The sequence below is a fragment of the Monodon monoceros genome, unplaced genomic scaffold (assembly GCF_005190385.1).
Source record: "Monodon monoceros isolate NGI ecotype Baffin Bay Population unplaced genomic scaffold, NGI_Narwhal_1 Super_Scaffold_21, whole genome shotgun sequence".
Taxonomy (NCBI): domain Eukaryota; kingdom Metazoa; phylum Chordata; class Mammalia; order Artiodactyla; family Monodontidae; genus Monodon; species Monodon monoceros.
The window spans coordinates 130,917,088-130,930,523 of record NW_021703778.1 but is presented as its reverse complement, the minus strand read 5'-3'; the positions used below and the strand labels follow the sequence as shown (position 1 = coordinate 130,930,523).

At 41.7% G+C, this 13,436-nt stretch overlaps 1 protein-coding gene across 1 annotated transcript in view; it reads left to right on the top strand.

Moving 5' to 3' along the window:
- Positions 1–99: 99 nt before the first annotated feature.
- Positions 100–13,436, top strand: part of EXOC5 (exocyst complex component 5) — a 51,877-nt gene continuing 38,540 nt past the window's right edge. The window contains exon 1 of the mRNA XM_029238288.1: positions 100–380. Coding sequence (XP_029094121.1) covers positions 354–380 — 27 coding nt within the window. The 5' untranslated portion in view covers positions 100–353. The remainder of the gene's footprint in view (positions 381–13,436) is intronic.

The window sequence follows — 13,436 nt, the reverse complement described above, 5'->3', positions numbered from 1 at the left end:
CATGATGCCTCACTCGCCAGCGCGTGGAGCCTCTTCGCGGTTCGCCTGCTGCTCTCCCCCTCGTCGGCCCCTCCCAACAGCCACCCGGGCGCGCGCAGCTCCACTTCCGGCGTACGAGGCGGTGACAATGGGAGCGGCGCGGGCGGCGCCGGGAGGCAGCTGACAGGCGTCTGCGGCTTCGCTTCATGGCCGCTTTCGCGCCCCGCCTGGGCTCTGCGGGGAGCGGGGCGGCCCGCGGCGGCCGGGAGCCGGAGCTGGCGAGCCGAGCAGAGACCTGTGCGCGGCGCCGCTGAGGCGCAGCATGTGAAGAAGAGACGGCATCCAGTACGAGGCGAGCCTCTCAGCCGGCCGGGATGGCCACGACGGCCGAGCTCTTCGAGGTGGGTCTCCGCAGCTCTTCAGGGAGTGGCGGGCCCGGGGTGCGAGCAGCGAGGTGGGCGGGCAGAGGAGCGGGCGTTCGCGGCTGCGGGAGCAGCCCTGGGGAAGGAAGGTGAGAAGGGGAAGGGGTGGGGTGGTGGCTCCCGTGTCGGCGCGGGCGGAGCGTGCAAGGGGGGAGGGGTGGCTTGGGGACCGGGGTGGGGAGGTGGGCAGGGGAGCAATCCCGGAGTCCCAGCGGAGGAGCATTGGTTTTGTCCGCACGGCTGGAAGGGAGCCTCGGGGTTTGGGCGTTGGAAGATGAACTCGGGATGAGAGTGGGAAGGGCTGACTTGGGGCGCGGAAAGAGGAGCCTGACTCAGGTCTGGCGAGCCCCGTCTTGTCGCCTGGATCCCCGCGTGATATTCTAGGCCCCCCCCCCCCCCGCCTTGAGATTGGGACGACTAGGCGCTTCTGGTGGTTGAGTAATGACTCCGTTAGCCAGTGTTGGAAGCGGCGCTCACTTGCCTACCAGTTTACCCTTCCATTTGAAAAGGCTGTAGTATTTTTTACGACGATAAAGGCCTACTAAGCCCTTTCCGACTGAAGGAAGTTAAAACTAAAATTAACATTTGTGTTCGTTGAGGAATTGAAGTGTATTATAACCCCCCTCAGCTCGGTGCTTTGTGACCACCTAGAGGGGTGGGATAGGGAGGGTGGGAGGGAGACGCAAGAGGGAGGGAATATGGGGATGTATGTATATGTATAGCTGATTCACTTTATTATACAACAGCAACTAACACACTGTTATAACTGTTACAACTAACAGTAACTAACAACTAATTACACTCCAATAAAGATGTAAAAAAAAAAAAAAGAATCCTTAACGCGTGAGACAGTGAGATTCTAATGTGTTTCTTGGACCGTTTTCAGTCTCTAAAACTTAAAATTCAGTTTAGGGGAATCCTGTGTGAGAAGCTGTGATGCTTGAGATAATAGAATAGGAAAATTTTAATTAGACCACCTAACAACGTGTAGGGGATCTTCTTTTGTGACAGAAATGAAAACTGAGATGTGAAGGAAGGGGAAGGAAGAACCTTTTTGATGTGTGCTTGTGTTTCATATTGAATAATAAAAGTGTAAGAAATAATTAAGAAGACTGCAGTTGACAATAGATAATTTCTCCATAAGTGAAAATTGGATCCTTTTTTCTGCGTTAGATTCAGCAGGTTTTGTTTGGTTTTTTTTGGCTTAAAATTTGAATGCCACAGTTTCTATAACAACTGGGAACTTTTGTTAGCTAACTATATTTTGGGTTTCTGTCAGCTTTTGGATAGATAATGCATTTATTGAGGAATAGTATATGCCATTTTTATAATAAGTTGTAATAAGATAGTAATTTATGAGCGAAGGAATATAATTGTAAGAAAGAATTGGGAAATATTAATTACATTTCCTCAGATTTAAGTGTAGGGATATATTTTACATTAATTTCTGTAACTCCAAAATTGTGCCATCTGTTTATTGATTGACACAGGAGCAGGGAGACATTCTTTTTGCTACAAGCGTTTACTGTGTGTTCCTGAGCAAGATACTAAGTAATTCTGTAGTTCCTTGTTTTATTTTCACATTTTTGTAAAGGTAGAAAACAATTTATGAACTTGAAGCTTTTAATATAATGAAATATGGGACCAGCCAGCTATTAATAGAAAACTGTTATTTTGTCATACAGTTCAGAAGGCATTAACCTTTGGGCTATGGATCCTGCTTGACATTCCCAGTTGTCTTTTTTTTCCTTGAATGTTTGATCCCATGAGTCCACATATACTTCCTTGAAAATATATTTGATTTCTGTTCCCCCTGCCCCCACCATGGGGGAAGGAGAGGAGGTAGAGAAATATCTGTAGTATATTTAGCTTTCCAGGGTCTTGCCATTTAGCAAAGTAGTTAAACTAAATTAGGGTTTAAGTTAACTCAGTGACTCCAGTTATGATAGCAGGTAATATTCACTTACCAGTGATGATAGAGACAGACTAGTCCTGTATCCACAGTGTTCATAGAACGACCTTGAACATGCTTATGGATCTTAACTCATGTGACTTTCTCTTTCCTGACCATATGTAGTATGTTGTTTCATCAAAATTAAAAGCGTATTACCTTAGGGACTTCCCTGTTGGTGCAGTGGTTGAGAATCTGCCAGCCAATGCAGGGGACACGGGTTCAAGCCCTGGTCCGGGAAGATCCCACATGCTGTGGAGCAACTAAGCCCGTGCGCCACAACTACTGAGCCTGCGTGTCTGGAGCCTGTGCTCCGCAACAAGAGAAGCCACCGCAGTGAGAAGCCCTTGCACTGCAACGAAGAGTAGTCCCTGCTCACCGCAGCTAGAGAAAGCCCGCGTGCAGCAACGAAGACCCAAGGCAGCCAAAAATAAATAAATAAATAAAAATTTTTTAAAAAGCATATTACTTTAATAGTTACAATTAAAGGTAAATAGTCATGATTAAGAAGTGTATTTATCTTTTCATCCCTACAGTGGATTCTACTCTTGAATAAGTTTTCATCCCTAAGTGAAAAGTTGGTCTCTTTGCTTTAGAGGGAGAAGGAAGAAAAGAAAACAAAAACCAAACTTCGTTTGTCACCGCCATTTCCTGTTGCTTTTGTCTTAGGACCTAGGTTGTAGGAAAGTCAGGAAGTGCTTTTTCTCTTGCTTCCCTTTCTTGGTCACAGCTGGAGAACTGTGGAAAACAGAGGTCAGGATGTAGTCAAGGATATTTAGTTTTTGCATCCTGGCTTTAATGCACCAATAAACTCAGTTGTGTTTTAATTTTTTCACATTGAAAAACAAGTTAAATCAATACAAAATTATGTTTTGAATCCATGAAATTTCATAAGTGTTAATCCTATTTCTTTTAAAATCTTCTTATTGGTCCTGTGAGACTTCCTTTTTAACATAAACACCTTCATACAACAAAATCAAACTACCGGATATTTCCTCAATTGACAGAAATGGTTTAAAAGTTCTGTCTGCAGTGTTTCTAAATGATCACCTCAGGTTGGACATTCTAAACAGGAATTCCTATGTGGTTTGGATTATGTCCTCTTTATAAAAAGTGGCGGGGATAGTAAATTTTTTCTCTGTTGTCATAAGTATTCCTCTCTTTTCACTGCATTACTGAGAACATTGTACTCCCTTCTCACTTGCTATTTTTCTCTCCTGTCATTCTTCTGGAGACAATGACTATTCTGCTTGGGCAAGCTACCTTTATGGGAAAGTTCTTTGTTAAGTAGGGTCCGTTACCCATTCATTCAACAAATATTTGTTGAGTACCTACTAAGTTAATGAGGCTGCATGTCTCAAAGGGTGTGCTGTATACATATTAATCCTATGAGATGTGCTGCAAAAAACCCAAATGGTTCAGAGCCCAAGGAAGTTTTGGGTATGGGCATGCTTTGTTTCATTAGAGATTTACAATATACCTTAGTATGTTAAATATTCTAAGAAGTTCATTTCCCAAACTTCTTTGACCATGAAACTGTTTTACTTTCTACTGTTAATTTTGTGAATTCTATGGAACGTACTTTTTTTTTTTTTTAACATCTTTATTGGGGTATAATTGCTTTACAATGGTGTGTTAGTTTCTGCTTTATAACAAAGTGAATCAGTTATACATATGTTCCCATATATCTTCCCTCTTGCGTCTCCCTCCCTCCCACTCTCCCTATCCCACCCCTCTAGGCGGTCACAAAGCATCGAGCTAATATCCCTGTGCCATGCGGCTGCTTCCCACTAGCTATCTATCTTACTACGTTTGTTAGTGTGTATATGTCCATGACTCTCTCTCGCCCTGTCAAAGCTCACCCTTCTCCCTCCCCATATCCTCAAGTCTGTTCTCCAGTAGGTCTGCGTCTTTATTCCTGTCTTACCCCTAGGTTCTTCATGACATTTTTTTTTCTTAAATTCCATATATATGTGTTAGCATACGGTATTTGTCTTTTTCTTTCTGACTTACTTCACTCTGTATGACAGACTCTAGGTCTATCCATCTCATTACAAATAGCTCAATTTCGTTTCTTTTTAAGGCTGAGTAATATTCCATTGTATATATGTGCCACATCTTCTTTATCCATTCATCCGATGATGGGCACTTAGGTTGTTTCCATCTCCAGGCTATTGTAAATAGAGCTGCAACGAACATTTTGGTACATGACTCTTTTTGAATTTTGGTTTTCTCAGGGTATATGCCCAGTAGTGGGATTGCTGGGTCATATGGTAATTCTATTTGTAGTTTTTTAAGGAACCTCCATACTGTTCTCCATAGTGGCTGAACCAATTCACATTCCCACCAGCAGTGCAAGAGTGTTCCCTTTTCTCCACACCCTCTCCAGCATTTATTGTTTCTAGATTTTTTGATGATGGCCATTCTGACTGGTGTGAGATGATATCTCATTGTAGTTTTGATTTGCATTTCTCTAATGATTAATGATGTTGAGCATTCTTTCATGTGTTTGTTGGCAGTCTGTATATCTTCTTTGGAGAAATGTCTGTTTAGGTCTTCTGCCCATTTTTGGATTGGGTTGTTTGTTTTTTTGTTATTGAGCTGCATGAGCTGCTTGTAGATTTTGGAGACGAATCCTTTGTCAGTTGCTTCACTTGCAAATATTTTCTCCCATTCTGAGGGTTGTCTTTTGGTCTTGTTTATGGTTTCCTTTGCTGTGCAAAAGCTTTGAAGTTTCATTAGGTCCCATTTGTTTATGTTTTTTTTAATTTCATTACTCTAGGAGGTGGGTCAGAAAGGATCTTGCTGTGATTTATGTCATAGAGTGTTCTGCCTATGTTTTCCTCTAAGAGTTTGATAGTTTCTGGCCTTACATTTAGGTCTTTAATCCATTTTGAGCTTATTTTTGTGTATGGTGTTAGGGAGTGATCTAATCTCATACTTTTACATGTACCTGTCCAGTTTTATGGAACATACTTTGGAAAATGTTGAATTATATATAGAACTCGCCCTTACTGTTAAATAAGGGAAGAGAAGATAGATATATAACTATATATATATGTATAAAGCAGACAAGATGATAAAAGTCCAGATATAAAGGGAGGTAACTGTAGACCCCAGAGACAAGGGAAGAGTTTATTTTAGCTGAAATATAGCATGCATGAAGAAGAAGAGTGCTATGTAAGGTAATCGGGGTTTAATTGTAGAGGTCCTAAATGCCAAGATTAGGAATTTGATTTTTTTTTTCTTTCTTGTAAACGTAGATGCCTTGATAATAGTGTTTGAGATCATGTAATTTGACTGTGGTGACAATGGCTATTTGACTTCCAGATTAGAATTTGAATAGCTAAGAACACGTTTGTGTAAAAACATATTTATGTCTCTTAGATTTACAAACTAAGTAACAAAAGCTATTTAAACAGACTTATTGAAAAAGACTTATTCTCTTGTTCAATTAACTATTTAAATATGTTTAATGAACATGAGATATACAAGTAAGGACCACTCCTTTACCTTCAGGGTGCTGAAATGCTACTTGTTTTAGACATGTTAGCTATTAAACAAGTGTTTGTGGAACCTCGCCACCAGTTACAGTATCATGTATATGAGAAAATGTATTCATTCAGTAAACATTTAACTTACCTTACCTTACCTACCCTAGGCCAGAAATCCTTCCAGGTACTGGAGTTAAAAGATGGTTTGAGTTAAAAATCTAGTTGGGGGAGTCAAAGAAAAAAAAAAAGAACTCTTCTCTCAACATTCTACCACTACTCTCAGTATTACTTCATTTCTGACACCAGATGTGTGGGGATTTTCTTCCACAACAATTCAGTTCAGTTTTCCAATAGACACTGACTGGGTGTCCTACAATTCACTCTAATTCTGATACTGTTTACCTGGAGTTAGCATCAGATCCCACAAGTTAAGGGCTCAGTCCCACAAAAATGCCCCCACTTCAGATACCAGTTGCAGTCCAGGTTGTCACCTGTGTTTCTGACTGACAGCTATAAATTGGAGGGTCTCATGACCCCCTCTTAGAGATTCAGTAATTTGCTAGAACGGCTCACAGAACTCAGGAAAACAGTTTACTAACTAGATTACTGGTTTATTATAAAAAGATAAAACTCAGGAACAACCAGATGGAAGAGGTACATAAGACAAGATATGGGGAAGGAGTGCAGCACTTCCCTTTTCTTGGGTGCTGCCACCCTTCCAGCACCTTGATGTGTTCAGCAACCTGGAAGCTCTCTGAACCCCATACTTTAGGGATTTTTATGGAGGTCTCATCATGTAGGGATAATCATTAACTCAATCTCTAGCCCTTCTCCCCTTCCCAGAGTATAAGGGGTGAGGTTGAAAGTTCCAGGCTTCTAATCATGCTTATCTTTCTGGTGACCAGTCCCCATACAGGAGCCCACCAAGAGTTGCTTCAGTAGGACAAAAGATGCTCCTATTACCCAGGAGATTCCAAGGGATTTAGGAGTTCTGTGTAAACCACTCCTATCACCTTTGTCACTCTGGAAATTACAAGAGTTTTAGGAGGTCTGTGTGAGGAGCCAGGGTTGAAGACCACTGGAACAAAAGATGCTCCTAGTATGCTTATCACTTAGTCCCTTAGTTGTCTTGTGTGTGCTTTCTTTCTACCTTTCCATGGGTAGGATGAATCCCATTTTGCTAGTCTGAAACGAAACGAAACGTTTGTAGTGCTTTTCAAAAGAATCAGTGTTCAATAAATGTAATTCATTTAAATCCACCACGAAACACATAGTCTCATGAAAATCAAATCAAATGTGGTTAAAAGGAGAGCCAAATGTGATAAAATTCATTTAGTTCCGGTGCCAGAATTGCATAAAGTTCATATTTGGTTTCTGGTAGAATCTTGGATTTATAACACCATAGAATGCCTATTTTTTTATTTCTGGAGTGGAGGGTGGTGGTCCTGCCTTTTTGGTTTTGGATCTATGAAGCAAGTTTTGATTTTCAGGATCCTGTGCAGGGAATTTGGCCATGGCCCTGATAACAAGTGGTTTGATTTATTGTGCATCTATGGTGTGCTGGACATTGTTCTATTGACCACAGCTGGAAAGCAAGAGAAATGTATGACAAATCCTGCCTTTGCTTTCAATTTAATTGTGGAGAAGAGAAAAACTTACAAATGTTACTATAAAACAATAAATGACAAAATGGCAGTAATATAATTTTTTGTGTTGGCATTTGAATTTTTAAGCCTCATAGGGGTTAAGAAATCAGTGGAGATCATCTAGGGAAAGAACCCTTTCCTCATAAGTATTCTTGTAGGTTGAGTTACCTGGTCACAGGTAAGGAAGCAGAAGTAGCATGGGTTTGAAAAGAAGACTAGAGGAGGCTGCTGGTAGTGTACCTGTTCATTTTGGGGTGCAAAGAAATTTGGTTAGGTAGTGTAATATAAGAACTTCAAGGGCAGACTTAAGAGTGTAAACTTCATAGTTTAGGAATTGCATACGGAAGTTTCTGACTAAAAGGGAATATAGTGTTTTAAAGATTAGTTTGGCAGTGGTCTGCACAATGAATTTAAGAAAAGCACCTGATATAGGAAGTACTTGAACCCACCTGTTAGTTGGTTTAATAGGACACAGAAATACTTCTCTCTGAAATCCTCTGAGCCTTATTTTTATTTTTATGTGGTACGCGGGCCTCTCACTGTTGTGGCCTCTCCCGTTGCGGAGCACAGGCTCTGGACGCGCAGGCTCAGCGGCTCTGGCTCACGGACCCAGCCGCTCCGCAGCATGTGGGATCCTCCCGGACCGGGTCACGAACCCGTGTCCCCTGCATCAGCAGGCGGACTCTCAACCACTGCGCCACCAGGGAAGCCCTGAGCCTTATTTTTTAATCCAAGCAAGGGAAAATATTATAGGTTCTTTGAGTTTGTGGGTGGCTGTGACATATTTTATTGGATCTATTTTTGGGAAAGCTACTATAAGAAAATATAAACGTTTGGTTGGATTTTCTCAAGGAAACAATGTTAAATTAGGGATTTATGTTCCTGTCCAAGGGCTTGAGGTCTTAATTTTTAATAGAAATGACCACAAACCCCAAGTTTTTATTACGATTGGTAGCATTTGTAAAGAATAGGAAATCAGTTTAATAGATCAACACAGTAATCAATTATGTAAAGTTGAATTTAATATGATAGTATCTTTGTAGAACACACTTAGATTTTTGTTTTTGTTTTGGCTGTTTGCTTTTAATTACTACAGAAAAATAGAGATTAAGATATACCTTTGTCAGGTTCACGAAATTCTAAAAGATTTTTGGGGTAATAGTTTACAGGTATCTTTGAGAATCCTTTTAGGAGGACTTGGTCATTTGGAGGTCTTGGAGAATTTGTTAATTTGACTATCTTTTTCTCATTGTAAATGCCTTTGCAGCAATGCTAAGTATTAGAAAGTAAATTATTGGGATTTATTTGGTTTTATAAGCAGCAAAGGTTTTGTTTTGTTTTTTGCTTTTTTGGAACTTCCATTCCATTGGAATCAGTAGTTGATTTATCTTAAACTCTTGTTGATAATTTGATTGCTTCTGCAGATGAAAGCTGAACTTTGCTTCCAGGATGCTGTTGTCTCCTAAGTTTTCCTGCTGCTTTACTGGTCCCCCTTACTTTGTCTTTTGTTGGATCCCTTTCCTCCTCCTATCTCCACATGTTGGCATGCCCTTCTTCTTCCTAGATGATCTCATCCTGTTCTGAGGTTTTAAATAACTCTAAGATTATGTCTAATGCTGGTTTCTTCCCTGTAATACAAACTTATTTTTCTGACTCTGTCTTCTGCATATTCACTTGTATATCTAATTGGCATCTTCAACATATCATATGCAGAATAGAACTCTTACATCCCTACTCCCTTTTCCATCTCTTTCCCCAGTCTCACTAAATGGCACCGTTTACCATTCATAGTTGTTCAGGCTGCAGACCTCTATGAGTAATCATGATTCCTTTTTAAAATTTCTCCCCACATCCAATTCATCAGCACTTTGTATGAGTACAGTCTTTAAAATGTCATGAACCGGGCCACATCACAGTACTCCCTCTACTGCCACTTTCATCTGAGTCATTAGCATCTCTTGACTAGACTAGTACAGTGTTGCAGGTTTTCCCAGAGAAGCAGACTTTGAGACAGAGTGTAGTGTGCAGAATATTTATTAGAAAGTACGCTTGGGATAAACACATGTGAAAGGACAGGGTAAAGAAGCAAGATTGGGCCTTAGGAGAAGTAGCAGTACAATGCTGCCCCAGTGATAATGGTGATGATCCCTGTGGGAAGATCTGGAACTAAAATTACCTATCAAAGTTGTCCTGCTTTTTACCAAAGTGGTCAGGCCTTTATATCCCCATCTTATTTAGTCATTGGATATAGACCACATTGAGAAAAGTATGACATTGAGTGAAGTGGCTCTCTGCAGCTAAGTGGATCCCTGAAAATACTGCCAGGTGAAGGTTCTGTGCTGACAGCACTGCTAGCAGTTAGAGCAAGACCCTCCTTGAAGGGAGATCTGGATGACACGTGTCCACCGCAGACCACCCCTGTGCCACTAGACTCTATGTCTTCACATACATTTGGGGGGTACCTCCTCTAGACTCCAGTTGGGGTTCTTACCCTGGAGGAAAATTAGAAGGTGGTTAGTGGGATGAACTATGGCCCCTACTGTTGCATGTGGTCTCAGGTTGCAACTGATATCACTTTCCATTTTTTACTCTCCGTTCTAACTCCCTCTCACCTTCAGCTAGTATGTCTGCTGCTTTAGGTGGCTTAACTGGTTACCATACTCTTCTGAGGCCGGGGCTGCGCACATGTCCGTGTACTTTCAGAATTGGTCAAGGGAGTATCACAAGATCCTTACAAGGAGATCTGTGTGTCAAACATATTGTTCCCTGCCCCCTCTGTATAGTAGCCACCCTGCCTCCCTCTGATGATGTCAGTTGCCCTGCCAAAGATGGTCACTCCTCTTGTTTTTTATTCGCTGGATAAAAGCAGCCAAATGCCCAGGCAGCACTTGCAGTTATAGTTTATTGGGACTCTTAATTATGTTCCCATACAAAAGTATTCCCCCTTTGGAGATTAAGACCTCTAACCCTGTAGACCTTAGAATTGCAGGAATAGCAAGAACAAATTGGGAGTCATGATGAGCAGGGCCACTTCTGATTTTATTCCTTGTTCCCAGGCTCATGTGTTTTTTCTGTTGGGGACACAGCATCATATAAATGTTTTAAATTCAGAATGTATACTGCATTTTGGCGGATAGTGCTCCATCTTTATAGAGTATTGTCTCTGAACTGGTAGTTCAGTTATACCTTCAGCAGGCTCTTTCAGTGCTCTATCAGACTGGCAGCTTCTGGGTGGTAAGGTTTATGATATGACCAGTTGATTCCATGGTCACTCCCTTTGCTGTTAAATGGGTCCCATGGTCTGATATGTGAGATCCTGTGCCAGGAGAACAAACACTTCCTCTGAGGATAGGCAAACTCAATTTGGAATGTTTCTGTTCCTGCTAGAATGAATGACTCTTCCAGCATGGAAAAAGCCCAGTGTAGTCAACTTGCTACCACATGGCTGATTAGCCTACTTGAAGGATGGGGCTGTTTTAGGAGCTCAGAGTTGGTCTCTGTCACTCTTAAGCTAGATCTTTGGCTTTGACACTAGATGGATCAGCCTTGCTAAGTAGTACCTCATGCTGTTGGGGCCATATCTCTGAACTGTGTTCTCTCTGTTCGTGTGCGCAATATGCTAATGCCGGACAGAGGCTGGCTGGTGTCAGCTGGCAGAGTCATCTTGTCTGCTTGGTTGGTGTCTTCTTGTGAATGTTAACATGTGGTACTAAGATCTTGATACTTCGTGCCCAGTCTCATGTATCCATTCACATGCCTGTACCCCAGACTTTCCTGTTCTCTTTCTTTCAGTCTTTTTCCTCTGATAGTCAGGCCCTTTGCCATTGTCTGTGAGTCCATATATATTCTAACTGCAGGTCAGTTTTCTGTCCACCCAAGAGGATGACCAGGTGTATTTCACAAAGCTTTGCCTTTTGGGAGGATTTTATTTTCTTGCCACTGAGTTTCAAGGCCACTGTTGAGGGAGGTTGTAATTGCAGCTGCTGTCCATTTTCATTTGGTACCCACATGCTTAGCCAACTCTTCATAAACCAAGCTCATGCTATTTCCTTCTCTATCATCTGGTTGTAAGAGATTCCCATAAGGCCATACATGTGAACTGAGGGAAGGATGCTAGTGCAATAGTAGTGGAATACATGGGAGTTTGGGCTACCCGCTTATGCAGTTTGCTTTGTGGTTCTGTTCATGTTTGATCCTGGGTTTACTACTTCCATCTTATGATGGATAGTTCCTAGGTCCACTTGGGGAGTCTGTTAGAACACACCTCATGTTATAATTCTGGATGCATGGTGGTCAGGTGTACCTTCTCTGCCAGAGTCCAGAAGCGTACTAGGAGTTGTTTCTCAAAAGATGTGTAATTCTGCTGCAAATGGCATGATCTTCCTTCACAGTCCAGGGATCTGTGTTGTGATTATCCCACTGGAGCTTGCTATAACTCCACATGACATTGTTTCTTGGCACTGATTACTTTAATACTTCAGTAAATGCTGATTTCTTTAATACTGTTGGGTCTGCTAGGTTGTATGGCCCCCTCTTCCACAGATCCCTTTTCTGTTTTTGTGTTACCTGATATATGTGCCAGAGTGGGTGTGGAATATGTTGGCTCCAGAAGCTGAAAAGGCCTACCAGGTGTTATGTGTCCTTCGTTGTGGTGGAGGTGCAAGGTACCATAGTTTGTCCTTTACTTTGAATGCAATGTCCCAGCCTCCTCTGTCTACCTTAAAAATTTTATTGATACACTGTGCCCGTGAATCTTTATAGAGTATACGTCTCAGTCTCTGGATCACGTGTGTCTTACCAAGCTTTTCCAGTGTGCTAGCCAGTTCTTGCTCATTTGGCCCAATTAGCATGATGTCAGTTCATAAGAGGAATCAGTAAGACGTTCTGCAGAATGTCCATACAGTACAGATCATGTTATAATAGAGGGTAAGAGTTCACACAGCCTTGAAGCAAAACTGTAAATGTACACTGTTGTCAGTTCTATGTGACCATGAACTGTCTGATCCTCTTTGCTGGTAGGGATAGAAAAGAACGTATCACCTAAATCATTAGCCATATAGCATGAGGCTGGGAGGTACTGCATGTGGCACGGCAGATGTAACTGGGGCTACTTTTTGGTTGATTATTGAGGTAGTCATCCTCCAGGATTTGTCTGGTTTCTGCAAAACCCAGACTGATGAATTAAATGAGAAAATGATAGGTAACATTACCCCTGCATCCTTTAGATGGGGGTTGGCAAATTTACAGCCCATGGGATACCTGCCTGTTTTTAAAGTTTTATTGATACATAGGTAGACCATTTGTTTATGTGTTGCCTATGGCTACATTTGTATTACATAGGCAGAGTTGAATGGTTGTAACAAAGACTCTGTGGCTCTCAAGCCTAAAATACTATCTAGTCCTTTATGAAAAAATTTGCTGATCCTTGCTTTAGAGCTTTAAGAGTGGCACTAATTTTTGCCATTCCACTTGGTTACTACATTGAGTAGGGAGGGGCAATTTCAGAGACTTTTACTTGGACTTCCCCACCATAATAGTTCCTACTCTGTAAACCAGGGACTCAGTGTGGAAGTTGCATTGGCCATCAAGTGTGTCTGTTCCTATTAAAGGTTTGCAAACTGGGGAAATGGCCACTAGTTGGGCTAATGGCCCATTGGACTGATGGTGAGCTTGACTTTGGCTAGGAATGTGTTTATTACTTGGCTCCCGTATGTCCTCCTCCCATATGTCTCTTGAGTCCATGGTGCTTTGAGTCAATCAAGAATGTCAGCTAGGACCCTGTATACAACAGACCTCAAAAAGTTTTGAGTATTTCCCTTTCCCTAGTATATAGTTACTCAAGTAAATTGTTGTAACTGCTTTTGGGGGAAGGAATAGTAGAATCATTACTGCATATATTTGCCAGCATGTTGCAGAGTCCTTCCTCCTGGGAACCTGGCCTTTT